At 46.2% G+C, this 26,941-nt stretch overlaps 1 protein-coding gene across 5 annotated transcripts in view; it reads left to right on the top strand.

The window, feature by feature from the left end:
* Positions 1 to 19,495, top strand: part of LIN28A (lin-28 RNA binding posttranscriptional regulator A) — a 136,106-nt gene extending 116,611 nt beyond the window's left edge. For all 5 annotated transcript variants that reach the window (XM_078682650.1, XM_078682649.1, XM_078682647.1 and 2 more), the window contains exon 4: positions 13,348 to 19,495. In XM_078682650.1, the coding sequence (XP_078538776.1) occupies positions 13,348 to 13,567 (220 nt within the window). In that variant the 3' untranslated portion in view covers positions 13,568 to 19,495. The remainder of the gene's footprint in view (positions 1 to 13,347) is intronic.
* The last annotated feature ends 7,446 nt before the right edge of the window (positions 19,496 to 26,941 follow it).

The raw sequence follows: 26,941 nt of genomic DNA, 5'->3' as shown, positions 1-26,941 counted from the left end.
GCAAAACAAAGCATAGGATAGCAAAACAAAACATAGCATAGCAAAACAAAACATGTCATAGTAAAACAACAAAACAAAACATAGCATAACATAACACAACAAACCATAGCATAACAAACCATAGCATAACAAAACATAGCATAACAAAACAGCATAACAAAACATAGCATAACAAAACATAGCATAACAAAACATAGCATAACAAAACATAGCATAACAAAACATAGCATAACAAAACAGCAGAACATAACAAAACATAGCATAACACAGCAAAACATAGAATAGCATAACAAAACAAAACATAGCATAACATAACAAAGAATAGCAAAACAAAACATAGCATAGTAAAACAAAACAAACCATAGCATAGCATAACATAACACAACAAAACAGCATAACAAAACAGCAGAACATAACAAAACATAGCAAAACAAAGCATAGGATAGCATAGCAAAACATAGCATAACATAACTTAAAACAACACATAGCATAGCAAAACATAGAATAGTATAGCATAGCAAAACATAGAATAGCATAACAAAACAAAACATAGCATAGCATAACATAACACAACAAAACAGCAGAACAAAACAGCAAAACAAAGCATAGGATAGCAAAACAAAACATAGCATAGCAAAACATAGCATATCATAGTAAAACAACAAAACATAGCATAACAAAACACAGCAAAGCATAACACAGCAAAGCATAGGATAGCAAAACACAGCAAAGCATAGGATAGCAAAACACAGCAAAGCATAGGATAGCAAAACACAGCAAAGCATAGGATAGCAAAACACAGCAAAGCATAGGATAGCAAAACACAGCATATAGCGCATAACATAGCGCATAACATAGCGCATAGTGCAGAACATAGCGCATAACATAGCGCATAACATAGCGCATAACATAGCGCATAGCATAGCGCATAGCATAGCGCATAGCATAGCGCATAGCATAGCGCATAACATAGCGAATAACATAGCGCATAACCTAGCGCATAGCGCATAACATAGCGCATAGCATAGCGCATAACATAGCGCATAGCGCATAACATAGCGCATAGCATAGCGCATAGCATAGCGCATAGCATAGCGCATAACATAGCGCATAGCGCATAACATAGCGCATAACATAGCACATAGCGCATAGCGCATAACATAGCGCATAACATAGCGCATAACATAGCGCATAACATAGCGCATAACATAGCGCATAACATAGCGCAGCGCATAGCGCATAACCTAGCGCATAACCTAGCGCATAACCTAGCGCATAACATAGCGCATAACATAGCGCATAACATAGCGCATAACATAGCGCATAACATAGCGCATAACATAGCGCATAGCGCATAACATAGCGCATAGCGCATAACATAGCGCATAGCGCATAACATAGCGCATAACATAGCGCATAACATAGCGCATAGCATAGCGCATAACATAGGGCATAACATAGCGCATAGCGCATAACATAGCGCATAACATAGCGCATAACATAGCGCATAACATAGCGCATAACATAGCGCATAACATAGCGCATAGCATAGCGCATAACATAGCGCATAGCATAGCGCATAACATAGCGCATAACATAGCGCATAACATAGCGCATAACATAGCGCATAACATAGCGCATAACCTAGCGCATAACCTAGCGCATAACCTAGCGCATAACCTAGCGCATGACCTAGCGCATGACCTAGCGCATGACCTAGCGCATGACCTAGCGCATGACCTAGCGCATGACCTAGCGCATGACCTAGCGCATGACCTAGCGCATGACCTAGCGCATAACATAGCGCATGACATAGCGCATAACATAGCGCATGACATAGCGCATAACATAGCGCATGACATAGCGCATGACATAGCGCATAACATAGCGCATAACCTAGCGCATAACATAGCGCATAGCGCATAACATAGCGCATAGCGCATAACATAGCGCATAGCGCATAACATGGCGCATAACAGCGCATAACATAGCGCAGCGCATAACCTAGCGCATGACATAGCGCATGACATAGCGCATGACATAGCGCATAACATAGCGCATAACATAGCGCATAGCGCATAACATAGCGCATAGCGCATAATATAGCGCATAGCATAGCGCATAACATAGCGCATAACATAGCGCATAGCATAGCGCATAACATAGCGCATAACATAGCGCATAACATAGCGCAGCGCATAGCGCATAACCTAGCGCATAACCTAGCGCATAACATAGCGCATAACATAGCGCATAACATAGCGCATAACATAGCGCATAACCTAGCGCATAACATAGCGCATAACCTAGCGCATAGCGCATAACATAGCGCATAACATAGCGCATAACATAGCGCATAGCGCATAATATAGCGCATAATATAGCGCATAGCATAGCGCATAGCATAGCGCATAACATAGCGCATAACATAGCGCATAACATAGCGCATAACATAGCGCATAACATAGCGCATAACATAGCGCATAACATAGCGCAGCGCATAGCGCATAACCTAGCGCATAACCTAGCGCATAACCTAGCGCATAACATAGCGCATAACCTAGCGCATAACCTAGCGCATAGCATAGCGCATAGCATAGCGCATAGCATAGCGCATAGCATAGCGCATAACATAGCGCATAACCTAGCGCATAACCTAGCGCATAACCTAGCGCATAACCTAGCGCATAACCTAGCGCATAACCTAGCGCATAACCTAGCGCATAACCTAGCGCATAGCATAGCGCATAACATAGCGCATAACATAGCGCATAACATAGCGCATAACATAGCGCATAACATAGCGCATAACATAGCGCATAACATAGCGCATAGCGCATAACATAGCGCATAACATAGCGCATAACATAGCGCATAGCGCATAACATAGCGCATAGCGCATAACATAGCGCATAGCGCATAACATAGCGCATAACATAGCGCATAGCGCATAACAGCGCGTAACATAGCGCATAACATAGCGCATAGCGCATAACATAGCGCATAACATAGCGCAGCGCATAGCGCATAACATAGCGCGCATAACATAGCGCGCATAACATAGCGCGCATAACATAGCGCGCATAACATAGCGCGCATAACATAGCGCATGACAGCGCATAACATAGCGCATAACATAGCGCATAACATAGCGCATAACATAGCGCAACATAGCGCATAACATAGCGCATAACATAGCGCATAACATAGCGCATAACCGTGCATAACATAGCGCATAACCGTGCATAACATAGCGCATAACATAACGCATAGCATAGCGCATAGCATAGCGCATAGCATAGCGCATAACATAGCGCATAGCATAGCGCATAGCATAGCGCATAGCATAGCGCATAGCATAGCGCATAACATAGCGCATAGCGCATAACATAGCGCATAACATAGCGCAACATAGCGCATAACATAGCGCATAACATAGCGCAACACATAGCGCATAGCATAGCGCATAACATAGTGCATAGCGCATAACATGGCGCATAACGCATAGCGCATAACATGGCGCATAGCGCATAACATGGCGCATAACGCATAGCGCATAACATGGCGCATAACATAGCGCATAGCGCATAACATGGCGCATAACCTAGCGCATAACCTAGCGCATAACCTAGCGCATAACCTAGCGCATAGCGCAAAACATAGCGCATAGCATAGCGCATAACATAGTGCATAACATAGCGCATAGCGCATAACATAGCGCATAGCGCATAACATAGCGCATAACATAGCGCATAACATAGCGCATAGCGCATAACATAGCGCATAGCGCATAACATAGCGCATAGCGCATAACATAGCGCATAACATAGCGCATAGCGCATAACATAGCGCATAGCGCATAACATAGCGCATAGCGCATAACATAGCGCATAACAGCGCATAACATAGCGCATAACATAGCGCATAGCGCATAACATAGCGCATAGCGCATAACATAGCGCATAACATAGCGCAGCACATAGCGCATAGCGCATAACATAGCGCGCATAACATAGCGCATGACAGCGCATAACATAGCGCATAACATAGCGCATAACATAGCGCAACATAGCGCATAACATAGCGCATAACATAGCGCATAACCGTGCATAACATAGCGCATAACATAACGCATAGCATAGCGCATAGCATAGCGCATAGCATAGCGCATAGCGCATAACATAGCGCAACATAGCGCATAACATAGCGCATAACATAGCGCATAACATAGCGCAACACATAGCGCATAGCATAGCGCATAACATAGTGCATAGCGCATAACATGGCGCATAACGCATAGCGCATAACATGGCGCATAACATAGCGCATAACATGGCGCATAACATAGCGCATAGCGCATAACATGGCGCATAACATAACGCATAGCGCATAACATGGCGCATAACATAGCGCATAACAACGCATAGCGCATAACAGCGCATAGCGCATAGCGCATAACATAGCGCATAGCGCATAACATAGCGCATAACATAGCGCATAACATAGCGCATAACATAGCGCATAACATAGCGCAGCGCATAGCACATAACATAGCGCATAACATAGCGCATGACATAGCGCATAACATAGCGCAGCGTATAGCACATAATATAGCGCATAGCATAGCGCATAACATAGCGCACAACATAGCGCATAACATATCGCACAACATAGCGCATAGCACATAACATAGCGCATAACATAGCGCATAACATAGCGCATAACATAGCGCATAACATAGCGCATAACATAAAGCATAGCGCATAACATAGCGCATAACATAACGCATAGCGCATAACATAGCGCATAACAACGCATAGCGCATAACATAGTGCATAACAACGCATAGCGCATAACATAGCACATAGCGCATAACATAGCGCATAACATAGCGCATAACAAAGCGCATAACATAGCGCATAACATAGCGCATCCATAGCGCATAACATAGCGCATAACCTAACCTAACCAAGCATAGCGCATAACCTAACCTAACTAAGCATAGCGCATAACCTAACCTAACCAAGCATGGAGCATAACCTAACCTAACCAAGCATGGAGCATAACCTAACCAAGCATAGAGCATAGCCTAACCAAGCATAGAGCATAGCCTAACCAAGCATAGAGCATAGCCTAACCAAGCATAGAGCATAGCCTAACCAAGCATAGAGCATAGCCTAACCAAGCATAGAGCATAGCCTAACCAAGCATATAGCATAGCCTAACCAAGCATAGCATAGCCTAACCAAGCATAGAGCATAGCCTAACCAAGCATAGAGCATAGCCTAACCAAGCATAGAGCATAGCCTAACCAAGCATAGAGCATAGCCTAACCAAGCATATAGCATAGCCTAACCAAGCATAGCATAGCCTAACCAAGCATAGCATAGCTTTTTTTTTTTTTTTTTTTTTTTTTTTTGGTCCTCATCTCACCTGACAAGCCTCTGCGGGTCTTATGAAGCCGCCTTCGTTACTGGTCGCCCCTACGGCTTACCGCACTCGCTTGGGTCATCCGACCAGTCCCATTGTTTTGTATGGGACCCTGGTGTAATCATAAGACCAATGATGTTACAATAATCTTAAGTCCTTGCCCCAGCTCACCAAGGGGTGCCAGATATTCAAGATTTTATCTTCCGCTCCATCGTACTCTAGTCGCGCCATAGCAAATGCAGCTTTGAGCCATTCCTCCCTTTGCGGGGGTAGGGCATCCTTCCACCTCTTACACACTTCCCTTCTTGCCAGCAGTATCAAATTCAGTAATAGGCCCCTATCTTTCTGCGAAAGGTTCTGGCTGGGTTGACCATCGTCTCCAAAAAATACCAGTTGTATATTGATCTCAATGTTGGTATTAAATATGCCCAGTAAGTTGTCCCCTACCTCAGCCCAGTATCTTGTGAGTGCTGAGCACTCATAGAAAATATGTAAGTCATTTGCTAAGGGTTCTGCGCATCTAGGGCATTTAGGAACGGGAAAAGGAGCAAACTTTGCAATTTTTGCCGGGGTGTAGTAGAGTCTATTAATAACAAAAAAGTGATTTTTCTTTAGGCAGGCAGGTTTAACTGATCTGTACAGGGTCTTCAGTGAGGGTTCATACAAAAGGTCTGCTGATGGTCCAAGTGGGGATCCTGTCCACACTGCTACAGAAGCGGGGGTCTTATGGTCTTCGGCATCTAGCAGACTGTTATACCAAATAGATATTTCCTTATTCAGTGGGCTTGTCTCTTGCAACAAGTCTTCAATCTCCCAGTTTCCGCTTATCTCCCGCTTTTCCGCCTCATACCATGATGTTAACTGTATGTATTTAAATCTTGAGAGCCCGGTGCCAATCTTAGCTCTCAGATAATCCCAGGGGAGTATCCCCCCACTGTCCAACAACTCAGACCAGATTTTGACACTGGCCCTCTTTATCGGCAGTGCCAAGCCATCCTGCAAGCAGCCCGGGGTCCCTGGGCCGTCCCATATAGGGGCATAATCAGAATAGTATCCAATGCCCCATCCATGCCTGAGCCTACACCAAGTCTCCAAAGCTGTCCTTAGAACCTTCAGACGTACCCTCTTGAAGAACCTAGGGGATCCAAATTTATACAAAAATGCTTCTCCGTTACCTCCCCCTTCTACCCGCACCATTTCACCTAATAGCCTCCCCCAAGCTGATTCCCCTGGCTTAACTAACAGCATTCGTATGCTTTTAAACTGGAACGCATCTGCATATAGTCTTACGTCTGGAAGCGCCAGCCCTCCTTTTTTTAATCTACGTCTAAGTTTTTTCCACGCTAGTCGAACCCCTTTATTGCCCCAAATGAAACTGTTGATCTTACTCTGTACTTTACTCAGGCTTTTACTTGAAAATGTCAAAGGAATTGAAGAAAAGAGGTATGACAGTTTAGGAAGGATGACCATCTTTACTAAGTTGGTTTTTCCATATATAGTCAGAGGTAGATTTTTCCATCTGCTGAATAAGCTGTCAATTTCCTTTACCACCCTTTTTAAATTTAACTCAGGGATCTTTTCAATTTCCTTCACTACATAGATCCCCAAGTATCTCATCTCTTCACTTTCTGTCCCTGTCCACTCCAAATTCCAACACATCACCTCCGTCTTGGTTCTATTTACAAGAAACCCAGAAATTGCTCCAAACTCGCGCATACGCTCTTCCACCCTTATAATAGCTGTATCCGGGTCGCTTGTATACAGAACCAGATCGTCAGCGTACAGAGCTATTTTTGAGCTATAATGTTCTGATCTGAATGGATAGATTGACTCATCCAATCTAATCATCTGTGCCAACGGCTCCATATATAAATTAAACAAAAGGGGTGAAATCGGACACCCTTGCCTCGTTCCTCTCTGAATTTTAAAACTCGCGGTGAGGAACCCGTTCAAGAGTATTCGGGCAGAAGCACCCTGATAACAATTCTGCAGGGTCTGAATAAAAATAGGACCAAAACCCATAGCCCTCAGGACCTCCCATAGGTATGCCCAGCAGACCCTATCGAACGCCTTGGCCGCATCTACTGCGATAACGGCCAAGGGTTCTGTCTTCTTGATAGCCAAATCAATGTTGCCTATAAGAAGCTGTGTTTGTTCCTGTATATGTCTACCTGCGACAAACCCTTTCTGATCTGGATGTATTAACCCAGGTATCAGTTTGGCCAATCTCCCTGCTAAGATGCCCATAAAGATCTTATAATCAGCGTTCAGCAGGGAGATTGGGCGGTAAGAGTCTGCCTTTTTTGGGTCCTTACCTGGTTTCAATATCAGAACTATTATTGCTTCTTTCCAAGTATTAGGGACCTTTCCATCCAGACCATAAATTGAGTTAAAGGTGTTTTCCAAGGGTTTGGCGAGCTCCTCTTTAAGATGTTTATATATTTCACTCGGGAGCGCGTCTGATCCTGCAGCCTTTTTATTCTTAGATTTATTTATCTGAGCTATGATCTCATCTGATGTAAAGGGAGCATCTAAGTTGTTTTTACCTTCTTCTGTGAGAACTGGAAGTTGTTTGTTTCTGATAAATGACTGAATCACACCTGATCGGGGAGTCAGATCTTCCCTATACAGATCTGAGAACATGGAGAGAAGACATGTCTGTATGTCATCTATCTTATTTGAGATTTCCCCGCCGGCGTTTATTTTAAGTTCTTTTATGTCATTCCTTGTCCGGTCGGCTCTAGCTTTCCATGCTAATAAAGCACCGGCCCTCTCTCCATACTCATAATTCTGCATCTTACCAATTTCCCACTGTGCTCTACATTTAGCTTCTAGTTTCCCTCTATATTCTGATCTTGCCTCTTCTAACTTTCCCAAGATTTGAGTAAGTTGTTCCTGATCCCCATTACTAGCCCCATCCCTGTCTCTCTCCAGGCCACCTATCCTCTCTTCGATACCCTTTAATACCCTGGCTTCGATCTTGTTCTTATAACAGATGACTCCATGGAGTTTCCCTCTGAGCCAGGCTTTATAGGCGTCCCAGACAACATCTGGGGTTGTTGAGTCGGAGTTCAACACAAAAAACTCAGAGGTTGAGGCCTGTACAGCGGTAATCACATCAGGGTCCTGCAGCTTGGTCCTATTAAGGGTCCACCTTAATGCCCGTCGCAGAGTTTCCTTGAACTGATACACAATACGTAAAGGTGCATGATCGGATAAATGACCCGGAAGGACTAAAATCTCTTCTATGCTAGCTAGTGAGCCTCTATCAAGGAAGATATAATCAATCCTGGAGGAATGACGATACTTTTTGCTAAAAAAAGTAAAGCCCTTCTCATTTCCTTTTATTTCCCTCCATAGATCTACTAGATCCATATCGTGGATCATGTTAACTAACGCCCTACGTACCTTCACTGCACCTTTATAATGACTTACATTAGATCTATCTTTAAGAGGGTCAATCAAAACATTAAAATCCCCCCCTATCACATATGGTGGTGGCTCCAACATCAATCTTGATTGCAATTTATAGATATAGTCGGGGTCGTCTGAGTTCGGGCCGTAGAAAGAGGCACAGACCATATCGCGATTTTCAAATGCTAAAGTAGCGATCAACCATCTACCGGAACAATCTGACTGTACTTTTTTAATATTACAGGGTGTCCCTTTTTTAATTAGTATGGCTACCCCTCTATTTTGGGCTGTTTGTGTTGATGCACCAAAGCTCTTAACCCAAGTGATTTTTGAAAAAGTTGCTATGCTCTCTTCATGGCTCAAGTGTGTCTCCTGTAGCAAGCATATTTGTGCAGTTGACAATTCTAAATGCTTGAATATAAGCCTCTGCCTCCGAGGGCATCTTAAGCCATTAACGTTCCACGAGATAAAAGTTGCCCCACTACTCCTTGAGGTCACAGTAGCCATCCTCCTCGTTTCCTACCCATGAGTGTTGACCCTTTTTTTGAGGCTAGACTTAACACATTACTTAAAAGGTTTAGATGAGGTTGATTTTTTTTTTCCATTTTTTCCCACTGCTCCCCCACCACGTGCACCCTCCCTACCAACCCCCCCCTCCCCTAACCCCGTGACCTCTCTGCCCTCTCTGCCCATGAGGAACCCTCCCTGCTAATAGGCGAAGGCCTATTTAGCCATCTTCCCCCTCCATGAAGCAACTATAAGATCACAATTATTGTTTATAAAAAAAAAATCCCTACCTATTACACATTATTTTAGTAAAAGACCCAATTAATCTATCTAAGTCTTTATCGCTCCCTACCCCTATTTTTGGTCTCTAATCTTAGCTATGAGGGCATCCGCTTCTTCCCCAGACTTAATCAGGTGCATATGGTTATTCCACATAACTCTCAACTGTGCCGGAAACTTCAGCTGTGCCTTGGCTCCTAAACTGTTTAACACCTCTAGTCTTTTCCCCAACTCCCATTGCCTTGCAGCAGTGATATGTGAAATATCAGATCTTATATAAAATGTAAAGGGGTTAGAGCTATTGAAGTGGATGGGACCTACTTTCAATGCATTGGAGAGAATCTGTTCTTTTATAGAGTATGTCAAAAAGTTAACCAAGATTTTTCTGGGTTTCTGCTTTGTAGGATTTCTCTTATAGGGGTCACGGTGAACTCTCTGTATATCCCGCAGCAAGTCCACCTCTGCCATATCTTTCAACACTGTCCCCCTCAGCAGAGCGATAACAAACCCCTTGATATCTGCCCCCTCCATAGATTCTGGCACATTAAGGATTCTCAAATTATTCCGACGTGAATAATTTTCCAAACGTTCAATATCTTCCTTTAGTTCTTTATTCTGTGCGTAAAGCTTTGTAACCTCTGCCTCAGTAGATCTCACTGACTCCTTTATCTTAGGAAGTTCCAGCTCCATTACTTCTGTCCTAAGAGTGACTTCATCCACCCTCTTTGTCAACTCCTCACATGAAGCCTTTATTGCTGCTTGGTTGGCCTCCGAGACAAGCATAGCATAGCTTAACAAAACACAACAAAACATAGCATAACATAACAAAACATAGCATAGCTTAACAAAACACAGCATAACAAAACAAAACAAAACATAGCATAGCCTAGCAAAGCATAGCATACCAAACACAACAAAACATAGCATAGCATAACAAAACATAGCAAAACAAAGCATAACACACACACCAAACACACACAACCACGCACACACAACCACACACAACTATCTAACTATCTATCGCCCTCACTCTATCTGTCTATCTATCTATCGCCCTCACTCTATCTATTGCCCTCACTCTATCTATCGCCCTCACTCTATCTATCGGCCTCACTCTATCTATCTAATCGCCTTCACTCTAATCGCCTTCACTCTTATCGCCCTCACTCTATCTATCGCCCTCACTCTATCTATCGCCCTCACTCTATCTATCGCCCTCACTCTATCTATCGCCCTCACTCTATCTATCGCCCTCACTCTATCTATCGCCCTCACTCTATCTATCGCCCTCACTCTATCTATCGCCCTCACTCTATCTATCGCCCTCACTCTATCTATCGCCCTCACTCTATCTATCTATCGCCCTCACTCTATCTATCTATCGCCCTCACTCTATCTATCTAATCGCCCTCACTCTATCTATCTAATCGCCCTCACTCTATCTATCTAATCGCCCTCACTCTATCTATCTAATCGCCCTCACTCTAGCAATCTATCGCCCTCACTCTATCTATCGCCCTCCCTCTATCAATCTATCGCCCTCACTCTATCTATCGCCCTCCCTCACTCTATCTATCGCCCTCACTCTATCTTGCTATTGCCCTCATTCTATCTATCTTGCTATTGCCCTCACTCTATCTATCTTGCTATTGCCCTCACTCTATCCATCTCCCTCTATCTATCTATCTATCTATCTATCGATCTATCTAACACCCTCACTCTATCTAACACCCTCACTCTATCTAACACCCTCACTCTATCTAACACCCTCACTCTATCTAACACCCTCACTCTATCTATTGCCCTCACTCTATCTATCGCCCTCACGCTATCTATCTATCTATCTATCTAACACCCTCACTCTATCTAACACCCTCACTCTATCTAACACCCTCACTCTATCTATTGCCCTCACTCTATCTATCGCCCTCACGCTATCTATCTATCTATCTAACACCCTCACTCTATCTATCACCCTCACTCTATCTAACACCCTCACTCTATCTAACACCCTCACTCTATCTAACACCCTCACTCTATCTAACACCCTCACTCTATCTAACACCCTCACTCTATCTATTGCCCTCACTCTATCTATCGCCCTCCCGCTATCTATCTATCTATCTATCGCCCTCATTCTATCTATTTATTTAGATACTGATCGCCATCACTCTATCGATCTGTCTAGCTATCTATCGCCCTCACTCCTATCTATCGCCCTCCCTCTATCTATCTATCGCCCTCACTCTATCTATCTATCCCACTCACTCTATCTATCGCATCACCACAGTCGCCACCACAACATCACTCAGCGCCACCACAGCATCAATCTGTGTAACCATTCAACAACAACTGGGTCAAATATGATCTCTCAATGTTTCAAGCTTTATTACAAATGTCACAAAAAGAGGTTAGTATTTCACTTCTGTTCTTGGATTTTCGTCACAATAAAATACACTGAACATATTCTTCACAAAAGTTATTTACAAAAGTTTAAGCTATTGCTATTATAAATTACAATAACTTTTATTTAAGTATTAATTATTTAAAAAATTCAAAGCCATTGTTATTTGTAATATCAATACATCTAAGTCACGTGAATACAACACATATTGCATTACAAATGCTATAGGTGTCAAAAGTTATAACTATTGGCATTGTAAATGACAAAGCTATTATTTTTGCTATTTTCAAAACCAACACATATATAAAAAATGTGTCATTTACAATACCAATAGCTCAAACTTTCCTAATGCGAGACCTTATGCATTGCAAATGCTTGTTAATGGGAGGCCACCATTTACCATAACCGATAACACCATCCATTGAAAATGAGGGGCAGGGCTTCAAGCCCCCTTCTGAAATGTCCTCTCTCACAATGTCTCACAGCGCGAGCAGCGCATGCGCGCTGCAGTGCTAGGCGAGACCTAAAAACTATAGAACTCACCAAGGCGAAAGAAGAATCTGAAGATGGTAACCACATATAGGGGCTTCCAGGGCATACCTCTGACATCACAGGAGTATGGGCTTGCCATCAAATGATTAACAAGGGGGGTCAGATGGACTAGGAAGACCACTACATGGGCGGATAATGTGCATCATGCAAATCTAGAGAAGATTCAAGCTGCAAAACTATAAACCAGTAAGAAATCCATTCCTCATCTTGGAATACTTTTGGAAAATACACTTTAAAGCACTTTGCATAGCATAGTTATTTTCCAAACAATTTGCATATGGCCATGTCAGAACTGGGGGTGGCAGAGTGAGCTAAAGAATGATGATGGATTAAACCCAGATCTGTGACTGGGGGTGAGTGTTTGCAATGTTCAGCACTCCGTCCATCATCTCCTTGTGTTTGCTATTTTCCAAACAAGTCCAAGGAAACTATGTTCCCTTTTCTCTTGAACTTGCTATTGTTCCCTTTTTTTGGGTATGGGGTAATAAAACAAAGTCCTTTTCTTATAGGCTCAAGCTGCAAACCATTTCTTACATAGAAGAATCCTTTCCTTACATGTAACTAAATTACAGTGCATATTAGGAGGGCATCAAGAATGGGTCAATTGTGCCAGAACATTGCCTCATAGGGCCAGAAGCTGAAAGAGGACTTGGTAACTATTGTAGCGTGCACAGATTATCACCTGTCTTGTAAACTGAAATACCAATATTTAGTTTGTGATGAGAATTAACCTTTGGTCTCTTTGTCATCTTCTTCTCTAGGTGTTATAACTGTGGTGGACTCGACCATCATGCCAAGGAATGCAAGCTCCCACCGCAACCCAAGAAGTGCCATTTTTGCCAAAGCCTCAATCACATGGTGGTAAATTGCCCAAGCAAAGCCCAGCTCATGCCTGGCTCTCCGCAAACTCCCACTTCACCGCCAAAGGAGGAAGATCTACATAGGGAGAGGCTCGTGGACCACACCGTGACGGGTGAATAACGCCAGAAGAGAAGTGTTTTTGAGGGCATGAGAAGATGGCTGCTCCTTCCCAGCCTAAGTGACTCTGGGGAATTCCTCCTTAATTCTGTTTAAAAAAAAAATCTCAGGTTCGCTCTGTGTCGCACTACTCCCATGCCTACAATGTCTCTTGCCACTGCCTTTTACACTTCATTCCAGAACCTTACAAACTCCACTGTCGCCACTTACCCAGGTTACGTTCTCAGAAGCAGCTAATCTAAGCTGGCAGCTGTGCTTCTCACATTGGAAATAACCATGAGCAATGGAGGGGCTCTAGGCGGCCGAGCTATCAGCTGCTAGTTTAGCTGTGCAGTACCTGAAGCTAGAACGACAGAGGACATCCAAGGAGAGCTGGCCTTTGCTAGTCATGCCCAGTAGCTGTGGAAATGTAAAGTTAACTTGTTGCCAGGGCTAGTGATGCAAGGTTTGTGCCTTTGGCAAAAATAGATACTTTGAATCAGGCAATGTTCTGAGATGTTGGTGAAGGATTTGTGTGAAAAGTTCCCTTCCTGTGCTCTTTCGAAATCGACATTCAATTTGTCCTTGCAGCTTCTGTTTCTTTGTATGATTTATCTTTCAAAACAGATTTCCCAGGCTGGGGTGGCCCTTGCCTTTTTCAGGGGCTAATTTTCTTAGGGAATTTTACATAGTTCTGGGAATGGGCTGTGGCCTTTACCACCGAGAAATATCATTGCAAGTACGAATCTTTGATAATTTGCCAGCCTCTGCTAATAGTGTTGTAATCGGGGGGGGGGGCTAATACAAGTTAAGAGGAGTAGCAGATGTCTGTTTTGATATCATTGGGGTCTGATCTGGTGAAGGCGGCAGCAACAGCAAGGACACCAAGATAGGTGCCCTACTCTTCCAATATTTAACCACAAAGGAGGGAGGGTAGCGCTTAATGATGGGACTGAAGATCCGGAACTGCTGCTTCCGACATCTGAAAGCAAGTCGGCGCAAGGGAAGCAAGTACTGAAATCCATAAACTGTATTCCAGGCCTCACCTATGTTATCCTTGTCTAAGAAAATATATGTCCTCATCCCCACACCCTTGCACTTTCTGTGTTCGTGATAAGACACTGGAAGATTCCCGCATGGTCCCCGAGCCCCTATTATCTATGTGCGCAGACCTAATGCTGTGACGTGGGTCTGCCCCATCCTGTGAAACCTCATAGGAAAGTCCTGCACATTGCTTTTTTTTAAATTGCTTTTATTTAATTTAAAACAGATTTTTATATTTTATTGTAGGTCTTGCCCTGTTCTGGTTCATTTTGCATCAATCATTGCTGCTGCCGCCTCCTTTGCTATTGGTGAAGGCTATTCCCTCCTGGGGACTTGTGTGGAGAAGGCAGGACGCTGAATTCCTCTAAGAGAGCCAGGCTTTCCCCATGTGTCTCTGGCACCTCCTGTGGACTCCAAGAGACCTTTTGTTGGCCCATGGATCCCTGTAACTGCCACAGGATTCCTCTCGGGCACTCACTGTGGCCACAGCTTCTTCCCATGAAGATTCTGAGGACTTTGTTGGAGTTCAAACACAACTCATGTGTTCCTAGAAAGCTGTGAGGACTTTCCTTTAAATGCCAATGTGTTCTCCCTCATATCCTTTGAAGACAATCAAAGGTCACGCTTTGAGTAACTAAATGTGGCCCTTACCAACAGTATCCAAAGTTGTTCCTCAGAGAGCACTGGTGTGTCCTTAAATCACGTTGAAAATCATTTGAAGGGCAGCTACATCCTTACTAACATTATCTGAGATGTTTACTGAAAGTGCTCATGTACAGCTCGATTTTCTTCTTGCGCAACAAATTTCCTGTGAGTCTGTGTGCTGCTTCCTTGCCACTTCCATCCGAGCTTTCCCCACAAGCTCCAAACTGTCCCTGACTACCTTTCTAAGGTTATTTGAGCCACCACGCCTCCCTGAGGCTGCTACTTGTGGCCATAATCTCTTTGCGCACAAGAACACTACAACAGACTCTCTCGTCTTACCTAATCTATCTCCAGGCCTAGGTGTGCCCCCCGTTTGGTTACTAACATTGTTTTAGGGCCCATATCGGGACATTCTAACTAACATTATCCAAAGCATTCCCTCTAGGGGTCAATGCGTGACCCCTTTACCTCGCCCTGCTTCTTCTAATTTATTTGTTGATTTTTTTTTTTCCTTACAAAAGGCCGGAAATGTTTATGCTGAGAGTGCAGGTGTGGTAATTTCTGACTATCTTAAGTTATTTCTACTAAGGGCCCATGTATTGCGGATATAGCTGTACTTGTTTTAACTTTTTACCAAGGCTTCATCTGAGGCTTCTCAACCCAGGGTCTCTAACTATCCTTAATGTTTTCCCTCACAGGGCCCAAGTGTGGCTTCTGTATTATGAATATTTGTTGAAATCTTTGCCCAGGTGCGGCCCCCTGAACCATTGGACTTCTCCGGCCCTCTTAACTTATTTGATGTTCTGTAGCCCTTTCAGTCCTGTTTCTAGTGGAAGGGCCATCCTGCTAATGCCAGAACACACAAAGCGTACTGAAGGCCTGCATTTTATTTTGTATATTTTTAAGTATAAATATTACATCTTTTATTTTTGTATATTTTAATCAAAGGGACATCTATCCCGCAATGTATTCTCAGGTTATTGGATGATCTCAGGGAGCAGTGTTTTGACCGCAACCCCTTAGGAGGTTTGCCCGGCCGCTGCCTAGCACTGGATGCACATGCAGAATTTAGGGATGCAGGCTGTTTTGTTGTTGGCTGGATGAGTGATTTTATGTATGGCTGGTTTGAGGGACTTTGCGTTTTACGTGTGTGTGTGTGAGAGAGAAGAGAGGGTACTTATACATATTCCTTTAGGTTGCCTAGGGTACTTTGAAGGCATCAGCAGAGTCCCAGTACGTTTTTCTGAGGCAAGACACACACATCCCTTTGCTTTCATGTAGCCATGGATTAGATGGGTACATGGCTCACTGGTCTGGTACAAAATCCCCTTACACTCTGATCCTCGCACAGCTGTGCACCAAGATCACCTTGCTCCGCGGTCGCAATGATCACTCCATAGGCACACAGGATCCTCCCTCTGCTCAACTTGATACTTACAGGAGGTCTAGACAAGTTTTGCAACACATGCTACTATTTTTAATCCTGCAATCTGATTACTTTAGAAGTAGAATATAGGTAACTGTCAATGTTGATTTGAAGTACGTGCCTGTAACCTGACCACTTATGACATGGATCAGAACCCTGCTACACCCCTTACTGCATGCAATTGTTGGGTCTTCCCACAGTGTGTAGCTTGAAAAACATTTCGGCCAAGGAGACTCCGACTGCAAAGCTGGTGCATTATTTATTAGGATAGCTATGGCCCTAGTGTGGCTGTCTACTATGATGATTCAAACTGAACAGATCATTCCAGAAGGTTTTGCACCAAGTGAAATCTGAAATTGAGTTCCATGTAAGTAGGACTGCCAACTACAAAATGACCTAAGTCCTGCCCCAAAGAAAGCTCAGCATCCCACTTAAAGCAACAGAACTCTTGCTCTCCATCTACAGCACTTGTCTAGCACCGTCCGCCCCAAAAGGGCAACCTTTTCTTGACACAATCACCGCCTGAATTGTCCACACTTAAAGATCTCGACCTGTGGAAACCTAGAGGCCATATACAATGTTGACTGGGGTCCCTCGTGCCAAAAAGTTCAGTTGAAGCCCACAGTCACTAGGCCCCCACTCCATGACTCCCACCTCTTCACATTCACAAGGCCAACTATTAGTATCCGCTGGTCCGCCTTTACTGATTCTGCGTACCGGAATTGAAGAGGTTTTCTGCAGCTTGATGTGCGGTGACTGCTTAGTGAAACCATGAACAGAAGTGAGTGGCTAGACATGGGTAGTCTCCCTCTGTACTGTGACTTGCTGTTTCCTTCTCAATCTTACATCTAGGTAGGTGCATCGTCATCCATAAGTAGATGTGAAGACCCCTTCCCTCCAAGTGTTATAATTTGTGTACCCCCCAGGGACTGCTTGACTGCTTAGTTGTGGTATGTATGGGCTGTCTCAAGTGACTGTGGCAGAGCATGAAGCCAAGAGGAGAATTTGAGGTAAAGCAGAACCAGGCTCAAGAGGTACTTTAAAGATGTCCAAGACCCTGTGACCAGAGAGCGCCGATGGGTCAGAGTGTTTCTGTAGCGGCACCAGTGCTTAGTGGGACACCTTTGTAGTGCCTATTTTTTTTCCTACCACCCCTTCACAGCGCCTTCTCTATTGATATCAAGTCACCAGATTTCAAACATTAGAAGCTCCTCCTCTTTTTGTGCTCTGTCATCAGCACAGGATTGGTCTTTGTATGGCTTCGAAAGGGCAACAAACGCTCCATAAATTACTCTGCAATCTGTACAAATCTACCTCATTGGGGGTGGGGATGGGTCATGTGCTCTCAAGCACTGGGTGTCCTACAGTCCCAAACTGCCCTCTCGTCGCCATAAAGAACTGAACTGGCCCGCTTAGTTTAATGTCTGTCGAGAGAATGGGTGAGTGTTGAATTTTTCTGAATGCGCAGCTGGCAGCTACAGTTCTAACAGTATGTCTTGTATTCCTAGCTTTGTTGACCTCCGACTCAAGTGTTTACAGATTTGTAAATGAATTTGCCAAAAACACAAAACATTTTTTGTATTATTTAAAGAAAAAAATTGCACTGGAGAGATCAGCCCTTAAATGTGGACTCGCGTGGCTTATTCCTTCTGGTTATGCTGTATGTCGTGGTAGAGCATCTATTGATTTTTATTTTTTCTTCTTGTTTTTGCTGGCAAACGAACAATACAGTGCACAGATGTTAGCCAGGCCACACCGATAATTATTTTTGTGGTTGTCGAAAGCAAAACCAATTCGAAGTTATATCACTATTACAGATGTGATCAGATCAGTGGAGACTATGTCCCAACAATACAGATCTGCCTCTACCAATACAAAGTCTAGGTCTCGTAACCAGTACCGATCAGCTAGAACCAATAGAGACCAAATCCTATTGTTATAGGCTTGGCTCTAGCTATGCAAGTCTAGTTTCCTTCAATGTATCATCTAGGTTCAGTCACCAGTATTGATCAGGTCCTACTGACAGACCAGGCCGAAGTCACTATGATGCACACAACACTTGGGCTAGCTGCAGACTAACAAGTTCCCACTGGTAATTAAACCCCCCAACACTTCAACTAATTGTTCTAAAGTGACCACTGACTTAGCCGTAACACCAGGAAAGAAAACACATTCTTGTGATAATTGTATGTAGTTGTGCTAATTTTTTAGAACCAGGGAACCAGTACTACGACAATCGTAAGGAGCATCTCGCGAACTCAACAATCATTTCCTGCTTCTGGTCCAGGGGTGTGGTGAGACCAATAACGTTACATTAAACGTGGCAGAAAGTGGTATCAAAGTTGAGAGTCCAGGGGTGGGCTCTGCAGAATTGGGGTGCAAAACACTCTTCATCTGCATCTCAGGGAAGCTGACCTCTGACCTCGCTGCTCAGGACATGGTGAATTCCGTCTTTGTTTTGAGGACAGTCAAACGAGAAACCTGGCTAAGGATCATGAGATCCCCAAACGGTGCAAAATTCAAAGAATAAAACAGCAAAAAGAATGTAGTATGGAGACTAAAGAATGTATTGTGTTTATTGCTAAAAACCAAAGTTTGTGTCCAATGCTTGAACGTTTTGTGATGGAGGGAGGAAGAGTATTCCTTTGTACCTTTTTGTTTACTTTTGTATATGTGCAAATTCTGCTGGTCCTTAGGTCATGGCTGTTACAGCAACATCAATGTGCCACCTTCAGCCTGCAGGATGGAAGCAGCAGGTGTAGATCTTTGCCTGTTTTCTAACCAGGACTATAAAACTTGAATTGTTTCTTTTGTCTTTGAAAATAAAGATTATTGGTACCTCTATTGCTGTTTCACCTTCTATATTTAATATTCAGTGGCTGAGTCTTCTCATCCCCACATTCTGTTCCTAAACACCTGTATTTTCTTGTCTAGGTTCACATGCTGTGCATTAGTCCACCAAATAGCGGTTTGGTCCTGATGTGCTGGATTACAAAGCATTTTCTACTTCTAGTGTTGGGCCTGGACCCTACAAATTGTTTTTCTCGAGGAAGTTATATGATCAGCAGCTTTTCTCCTCCCCCTCGAGGTATTGCGCATGTTCAACTGCTCCTTTGTTATAACATTGTTTTCTGCCATCGGGCTCAGACGGACTGCATCTGAGCTCTGCAGCATTCGACCCCCAAGCGTCCTGAAATCACAAAAGAATGCGACTAGAGATCCAGTAGACCACATCAATGGGTTCTAGGAGCAAGTGACCGCTTACCTGGTGTCTAATACACATACGTCTGTCAAGAATGACCGTCTCTGGGTGATGGAGATAAAAAAGAACATCTTCCGACTGTGCCCTCAGTGCAGGGCTGAATGATATACACAAGGTGTGTAATTTGTGCCTATCCCCGAAGCACTAAGAAGATGAGTGGACAGCTTGCACATTGTTTAAAAACAAGAAAACGCTTCGGACCTGTAGTGATCGACGCCTGGCTCACACTATGGAACTGGCGGCTGAGGTGGAGTTCTCGCCTGACAGTAATGTGGAAAACAGAGCAGCTGCTCTGATATGGGTAGTGGTTGTCGCCAGCTCCCTCTGTGTTGCTTCTGATTCATCCTCTGGGGAAGAACATGCACAAGTGCAGGATGAGGGGCCCACATCGTGGAGACTGATCCCTGGATCTAGGTCTAGGACCAAGCCGACACCATGTATTGTGAGAATTGTCGACTATGTAAAGAAGATCAAACACTCACCACCACCCCCGCCATGCCATGGTGTGCCACAGCCCTCGGGCTCAGGCCAACACAGTGAGCACGCCTCATGGCTGAGAAGGGATGAGAATGTACTCCATCCCAATCGGGCTATAAGGCCTCAGCATGGGGCCGGCTTAGGCACCACACCGACACCTAAGCACAATACTGCACTGTGACCAGGGGGCGGAAGGGGTTCCCTCTTCATCAACACCCCCTCGATGTCTGTTCCCCTCTTTATCTCCACTGCAGCAACCAGAGGGCTGGAAAGGAGGGTCTCCTTTCCCTTCGACCGCCCAACGCGAGGAGGAGGGGGACTGTTTCTTTAACTGGACGAAGTTTGAGCCCGAACACGCCCCCTGGTCAGCTGATTCTCCGGAAGTAAAAGCCGGCTTTCCCGAGAGAGAGGTGTGTTCATCACCTGGAGAAGACGAGGAGGTGCGGAGAGGAGAAGGAGGCATGCAGTATAGAAGACGAACAAGCGGGGAACAGCAAGAGACGGAAGGAGAAGCCACCGAAAAGACGAGGCCAGCGAGTGCGGAGCCAGGAGGCCAACGACAAGGCGCTTCGCCCAGCCGCACTTCAAGGGAAGTGTGGCTCAGCCAGGTACGTGATCGTATCGTGGGCTGGGCGGGTAGAAGAGGTTTTGCAGCGTGAATCTTTCTGGATTCACTATGCTGTGCATTATTCCGCGGTCTTGTGGTTGGGTCCGGATTCGTAGTCTTTTCTTTGTTTTTTTTTTTTTTCTCTTTGCCCAGGTGGGCGTCGGCGTCACACCCCCTTTGGGTGTATTTCCGGTGACGTCGGCATGCTTCCTGCGGAAGCTCCCACTCTTGGGCGCCATCTTCAGATTCTTTTTTTCCGCGGTCGGGTCTGGATCGTTCCCGTTTGGGCTCCAGACATTTTTGGAGAAAGAAGAAAGAAAATACAGAAAAGACGAGGAGAAGTCATCTGAAGACTCCAGGGGACTTCACCGACGAAAGACAAGCAAAGATAAGGCGTTTTCCATCCAGATCTTCGACGACCGTCGACGAACACGCGACCAGAGAGGCCCTGGACGCTCGAGGATGGACAACACGCCGTTCAAGTTCTGCCGTAACTGCCACCACAAGTACGCGCAGAAGGACCAGCACCCGGTATGCAACCTTTGCCTACCGGTGGACCACGAAAGCGGAGACTGCAACGCCTGTTCCGCCTTCACCCCGAAGACCCTTCGTGTGAGAGAGAGGCAGAGGGTAGCACACGCCGCCCTGCAGGGGAAGGCCCCGACCCCGTCGCTCTACGAGCTGGGGATGTCCTCCGAGGAAGAAGACAACGCTGCCGCCGAAGACGACAGCTACACGGTCGTAGAGACCGATTACACGAAGACTTCTGACAAGGTAGGAGACTCTTCGGCCCCCAAGAACCCGAGAGACTCTGAGTCTCGAAAAATCGAGGGCAAGACCCCGAAAGCGCCGACGCCAAAAAAGGCGGCGTCCGCGACTACTCCCAGGCCCAGCGGATCCTCAGAGAAGGAGTCCCCGGCGCCGAGAGCTGCTGATCAGCAGAAGACGTCGAAAATCGTCCCCGAAAAGGATCGATCGACGAGGGAGAAAGACCCGAAACTGTCGACGACGACCAGAGACCCGATATCCGGTTCGACGTCGAAAACTTCGACTCCGAGAGGCACGGCGACGAGCCATCCGTCGAAGAGAGCGGCGGAACCATCCGACGCGGAACACGCGGCCGAGATGGAAAAGAAAAGAAGGCGCCTCGAGGCAGAAATGGAGAACTTCATGCAGCGGAAAAAAGATTTCGACGCAAGGATGAAGGCCTTCACGATCCCTCACAAGACCAAGCCACCAGTGCTGGAGGCGGTCGAGGAGGAAGAAGAAGAGGTCGCCGAAGTCACCGAGCAAGACCAGGACGTCGAGGTGTTCGACGACCAGGAGGAGTACGAGAATCCCCACGAGAGCTACAGCTATGGGGAGGAAGATGAGGGCAGGACAGACACAGAGTCGGCGCCCTATGACCTTCAGGAGGTAGATTACATCGATGTCGACACCGACAGCCCGGAGGAGGTGGTCGACACCTACCCCTCGAGGCCCTCGCCGCCGGACGACATCGGGGCCTACAACGCGGTGATACAATCTGCCGCAGCAGCTTTCAAGCTCAAGCTCGACGAAGAGAAGCAGAAAGCAGACTTCCTTCTGGAAACATTGCTCCCAACACAAACGAGGAGCCAGTTCCTCCCGATGCTCGAGAGCGTCTTGGCTCAGGGGAAGGAAGCTTTCAGGGAGCCCGCAACATGCAAGGCAGTAACTCCCAGAACTGAGAAGAAGTACAAGCATGCCGCAAAGGACCCGGCCTACATTCAGGGCACGGTCTCCGCAGACTCCATTATCACGGCCACAGCAAGGAGGAGGGCTAACGTACCCACTACCTCGGGCCCGCCACCGGATAAAGAGAGCAAAAGGATGGATCTGGTGGGCAGAAGGATCGAACGGAATGCCGCGACCCACTGGCGCATGGCTAATTCCAACGCCCTGGTAAACAGACACATGTACCAAATCATGGAGGGACTGGGGCAGTTGGTGAAGGACTTGCCCCAGGATGCCAAGCAGAAAGCCGAAAAGCTAATTGAAGAGGGGAAGAATGCTGCAAATTCTTGCCTTAAGACGGCCCTGGATGGGGCAGACACCGCCAGCAGGCTCATGATGATGGGCGTCACGGAAAGGAGACACGCCTGGCTCAGGATATCCGGTTTCAAACCGGAGGTGCAACACAGCATCCTGAACACACCATTCAACGGCAGTACGCTTTTCGGACAAACAGTTGATGAGCAACTCAGCCAACTTCAGAAGGATAACGAAACAGCAAGATCCATGGGAGCATTGCAGTTCAGAGGGAACAAGAGGGGCACCCCGTCACGGAGGCCCGGCGGAAGAGGCGGAAACCAGCCAGGTACATCACACCAGGCTTTCCAGCAAACGCACCAGGCAGACTCGCAGGGTCAGCAGGGCCATCAGAAACAGCCCTGGCAGTACCAACAAAGAGGCCAGTCCTTTCGAGGGAGAAATGGACGGGGACAAAATAGAAGAGGGGGCCAGCAGCCCACCTCCAAGTGACTTCAAAAAAATCCGTGTGCCCACCCACAAAAAAGATCCCAGGGGGCAGCACGTACAGATGGGTCAAGACAAACTAGACACCTACGACCACAGGACACCAGTGGGAGGAAGATTAAGATTCCACCTCCAGGAGTGGAGAGGAATCACATCAGACAAATGGATCCTCAACATTATCCAATTCGGATACTGCATAGAGTTGGAGGCGAGGCCAACAAACAGAAAACCAAGAAGAAAGCCGCTAGCAAGCAAGCAGCTGCAGTGCCTTCAGGAAGAAGCAAAAGAACTCCTGCAGAAGCAGGCCATAGAAAGGGTACCCTTCAAGGAAAGAAACACAGGAGTATACTCAACATACTTCCTGGTACCAAAAGTAGACGAGACAATGAGGCCCATTCTCGATTTACGGTTCGTGAACAAATTCATAAGAACGCAAAAATTCAAAATGACCTCCCTGCAAGAGGTGCTCCCACAGTTGCAGACCGGGGACTTCATGGTCACTATAGACCTCAAAGACGCATACCTGCACATCCCAATGAACAGGAAGCACAAGCACATGCTCAGGTTCACCGTCGGAGAAAGCCACGACCAGTTCACGACACTGGCCTTCGGTCTAAAATCGGCACCAAGAGTTTTCACAAAGTGCCTCGCAGCAGTCGCAGCGCACCTAAGAAGGCAGGGAATACATGTATACCCTTACCTGGACGACTGGCTGGTGAAAGCAAACTCATACCAGAAATGCAAGCTGCACGCACATACAGTGACCAGCACGCTCATAAACCTGGGGTTCTCCATCCATTGGAAGAAATCATCAATGGAGCCGGAACAAGTGAAGATCTTCCTGGGAGCACAGATCAACACCTTACAGGGCAAGGTGTTCCCCAGCGAGAAGAGGGCGAGGGCGCTGGTGAAGGAAACTCGCCTCTACCGGAAGGGACAAGCTCGGACAGTGAGGACGGCGAGCAAGATCATGGGGATGATGGCATCATGCATCCACCTGGTACCGAATGTACGACTCCACATGAGACCCATTCAAGAATGGCTACAGGAGCAATGGTCACAAGCTACAGGCAGTTGGGAGGATCTAGTGGTTGTAACGCACGCAGTGCAGAAGGAGATGACATGGTGGACCATGGAGAACATAGCAAGGGGAAAGCCTCTAACGCCCCCAACGCCAACAGTGACCATCACCACAGACGCATCCCTGAAGGGATGGGGCGCTCACATGGAGGAGCTCAAGGTGAGGGGACTGTGGACACCGACGGATGCCACAAAGCACATCAATTACTTAGAATTGAAGACAATCTTCCTTGCACTGAAGGCCTTTCAAACAAGACTGTACAAGCACAGGGTATTGATACAAACAGACAACACCACTGCGATGTTCTACATCAACAAGCAGGGGGGCACACAGTCCGCACCGCTTTCAACGCTGGCGCAGGAGATATGGAGATGGGCCATCCCTCTCAAGATAGACCTGCTAGCCATACACCTACCAGGGAAGGACAACATACAAGCCGATTGGCTCAGCAGGCAGACATCGGCATCCCACGAGTGGGAGCTCAATGCTCAGGAGACAAGATACCTGTTCGACAGGTGGGGGACACCATCGGTGGACCTGTTTGCCACACGCCAGAATGCAAAATGCCAAAACTTCGCATCCAGGCAGCCCGAGGAGGGGACACTGGGGAATGCCCTATGGATAGATTGGTCAAGGACATTTGCCTACGCCTTTCCCCCGATACCACTGATGCACAGAGTACTGAGCAAGTGCAGAGCGAGCAACATGACACTGATACTGGTCGCACCGCAGTGGGCGAGGCAGACCTGGTACTCGCAGATCATGGAGATGACACAGTGTGCACCCCACAGATTCAGCAGGAGGAAAGATCTACTGTCCATGCAGAACGGAGAGGTACTGCATCCAGAGCCAGAGAGCATGAGCCTAGTAGCGTGGCTCCTGAGGACATAGAGTTCGCACATTTGAGACTACCAGAAAGCACCCTGAGGGTACTTCGGGAGGCACGAAGGCCCAGCACTCGAAAGTGCTACGTTGCGAAATGGAAAAGATTCACAATATGGTGCAGACAGGAAAGACTCCACAATAAGATGAAGAGGGACTCCACAGTGCTAAGGTACCTGACGCACTTACTGGAGAAGAACCTTAGCTCATCCTCGTTAAGAGTTCACTTGGCAGCGATAGTAGCCTACACAAGGGGAGAAACGTGCAGGAGCTTCTTCACATCACAGGTGGTGAAGAGATTCCTAGAAGGAGCGAAAAGGATCGCACCACCCAAGCGGGTGCCGCCACCTGCATGGAACTTGAACACAGTCCTAACGGAACTCATGAAAGAGCCCTTTGAACCACTTCACAAGGCCTCCCTAAAGATGCTAACTATGAAAACAGCCTTCCTGGTTGCGATAACGTCCTTACGCAGAGTAAGCGAGCTTCAAGCGCTGACGCTACAAGAACCATACATACAAATACACAACGATAGAGTTGTGATGAGGACTGACCCACACTTCATGCCGAAGGTGGTATCCAATTTTCACATGAACCAGTCTATACAGATACCGAGTTTTTTCCAAAAACCCACAACCAGCGCAGAGAGAGCTCTGCACACCCTGGACGCCAGAAGGGCAGTCATGCACTACATTGAAAGGACAAAGGGGCACAGGAAAACGAAACAGTTTTTTGTGTCCTTCGCAAACAGCTTCATGGGCAAAGCAGTAACCAAAAGGACCATTGCACGATGGATCGCACAAACAATCCAACTCTGCCACAAACGGGCAGGACAGGAACTGGCTGAGGGGACACGTGCCCACTCCACCAGGAAGAAGGGCGCTACAATAGCCTTCCTGGCTAACACACCCATAGAGGACATATGCCTGGCGGCAACATGGGCTTCGGTGCACACGTTCACGAAGCACTACTGTGTGGACATACAAATGAACAAGGAAGCTCAAGTGGGACAGAAGGTGCTACAGCACATATTCAACACCCAACGCTCATCTTCCACCCAGCCGCCACAGAGATGAGAAACCGCTACAAAATCTATGCACAGCATAGTGAATCCAGAAAGATTCACGCTGCAAAACGAATAGTTTTCTTACCTGTCGGTGTAGTTTTGCAGCTTGAAGATCTTTCTGGATTCACTAGCGAACCCACCCACCTCCGCCAGAAAGATGAGGCTGGAGAGAGAAGAGGTGGTTAACTAAAGAATAGACTTTGAAAATACAAAGCGGTAAATACAAACTAAGAAGAACATTGCCATTACTTCGGAAACGAAAGAAACACGGAAAAAAAGAACCCGAAGATGGCGCCCAAGAGTGGGAGCTTCCGCAGGAAGCATGCCGACGTCACCGGAAATACACCCAAAGGGGGTGTGACGCCGACGCCCACCTGGGCAAAGAGAAAAAAAAAAAAAACAAAGAAAAGAC

The sequence above is a fragment of the Lissotriton helveticus genome, chromosome 3_1 (genome assembly GCF_964261635.1).
Source record: "Lissotriton helveticus chromosome 3_1, aLisHel1.1, whole genome shotgun sequence".
Lineage (NCBI taxonomy): Eukaryota > Metazoa > Chordata > Amphibia > Caudata > Salamandridae > Lissotriton > Lissotriton helveticus.
The sequence above is the reverse complement of the archived record's forward strand: the minus strand, read 5'-3'. Positions and strand labels throughout refer to the sequence as shown.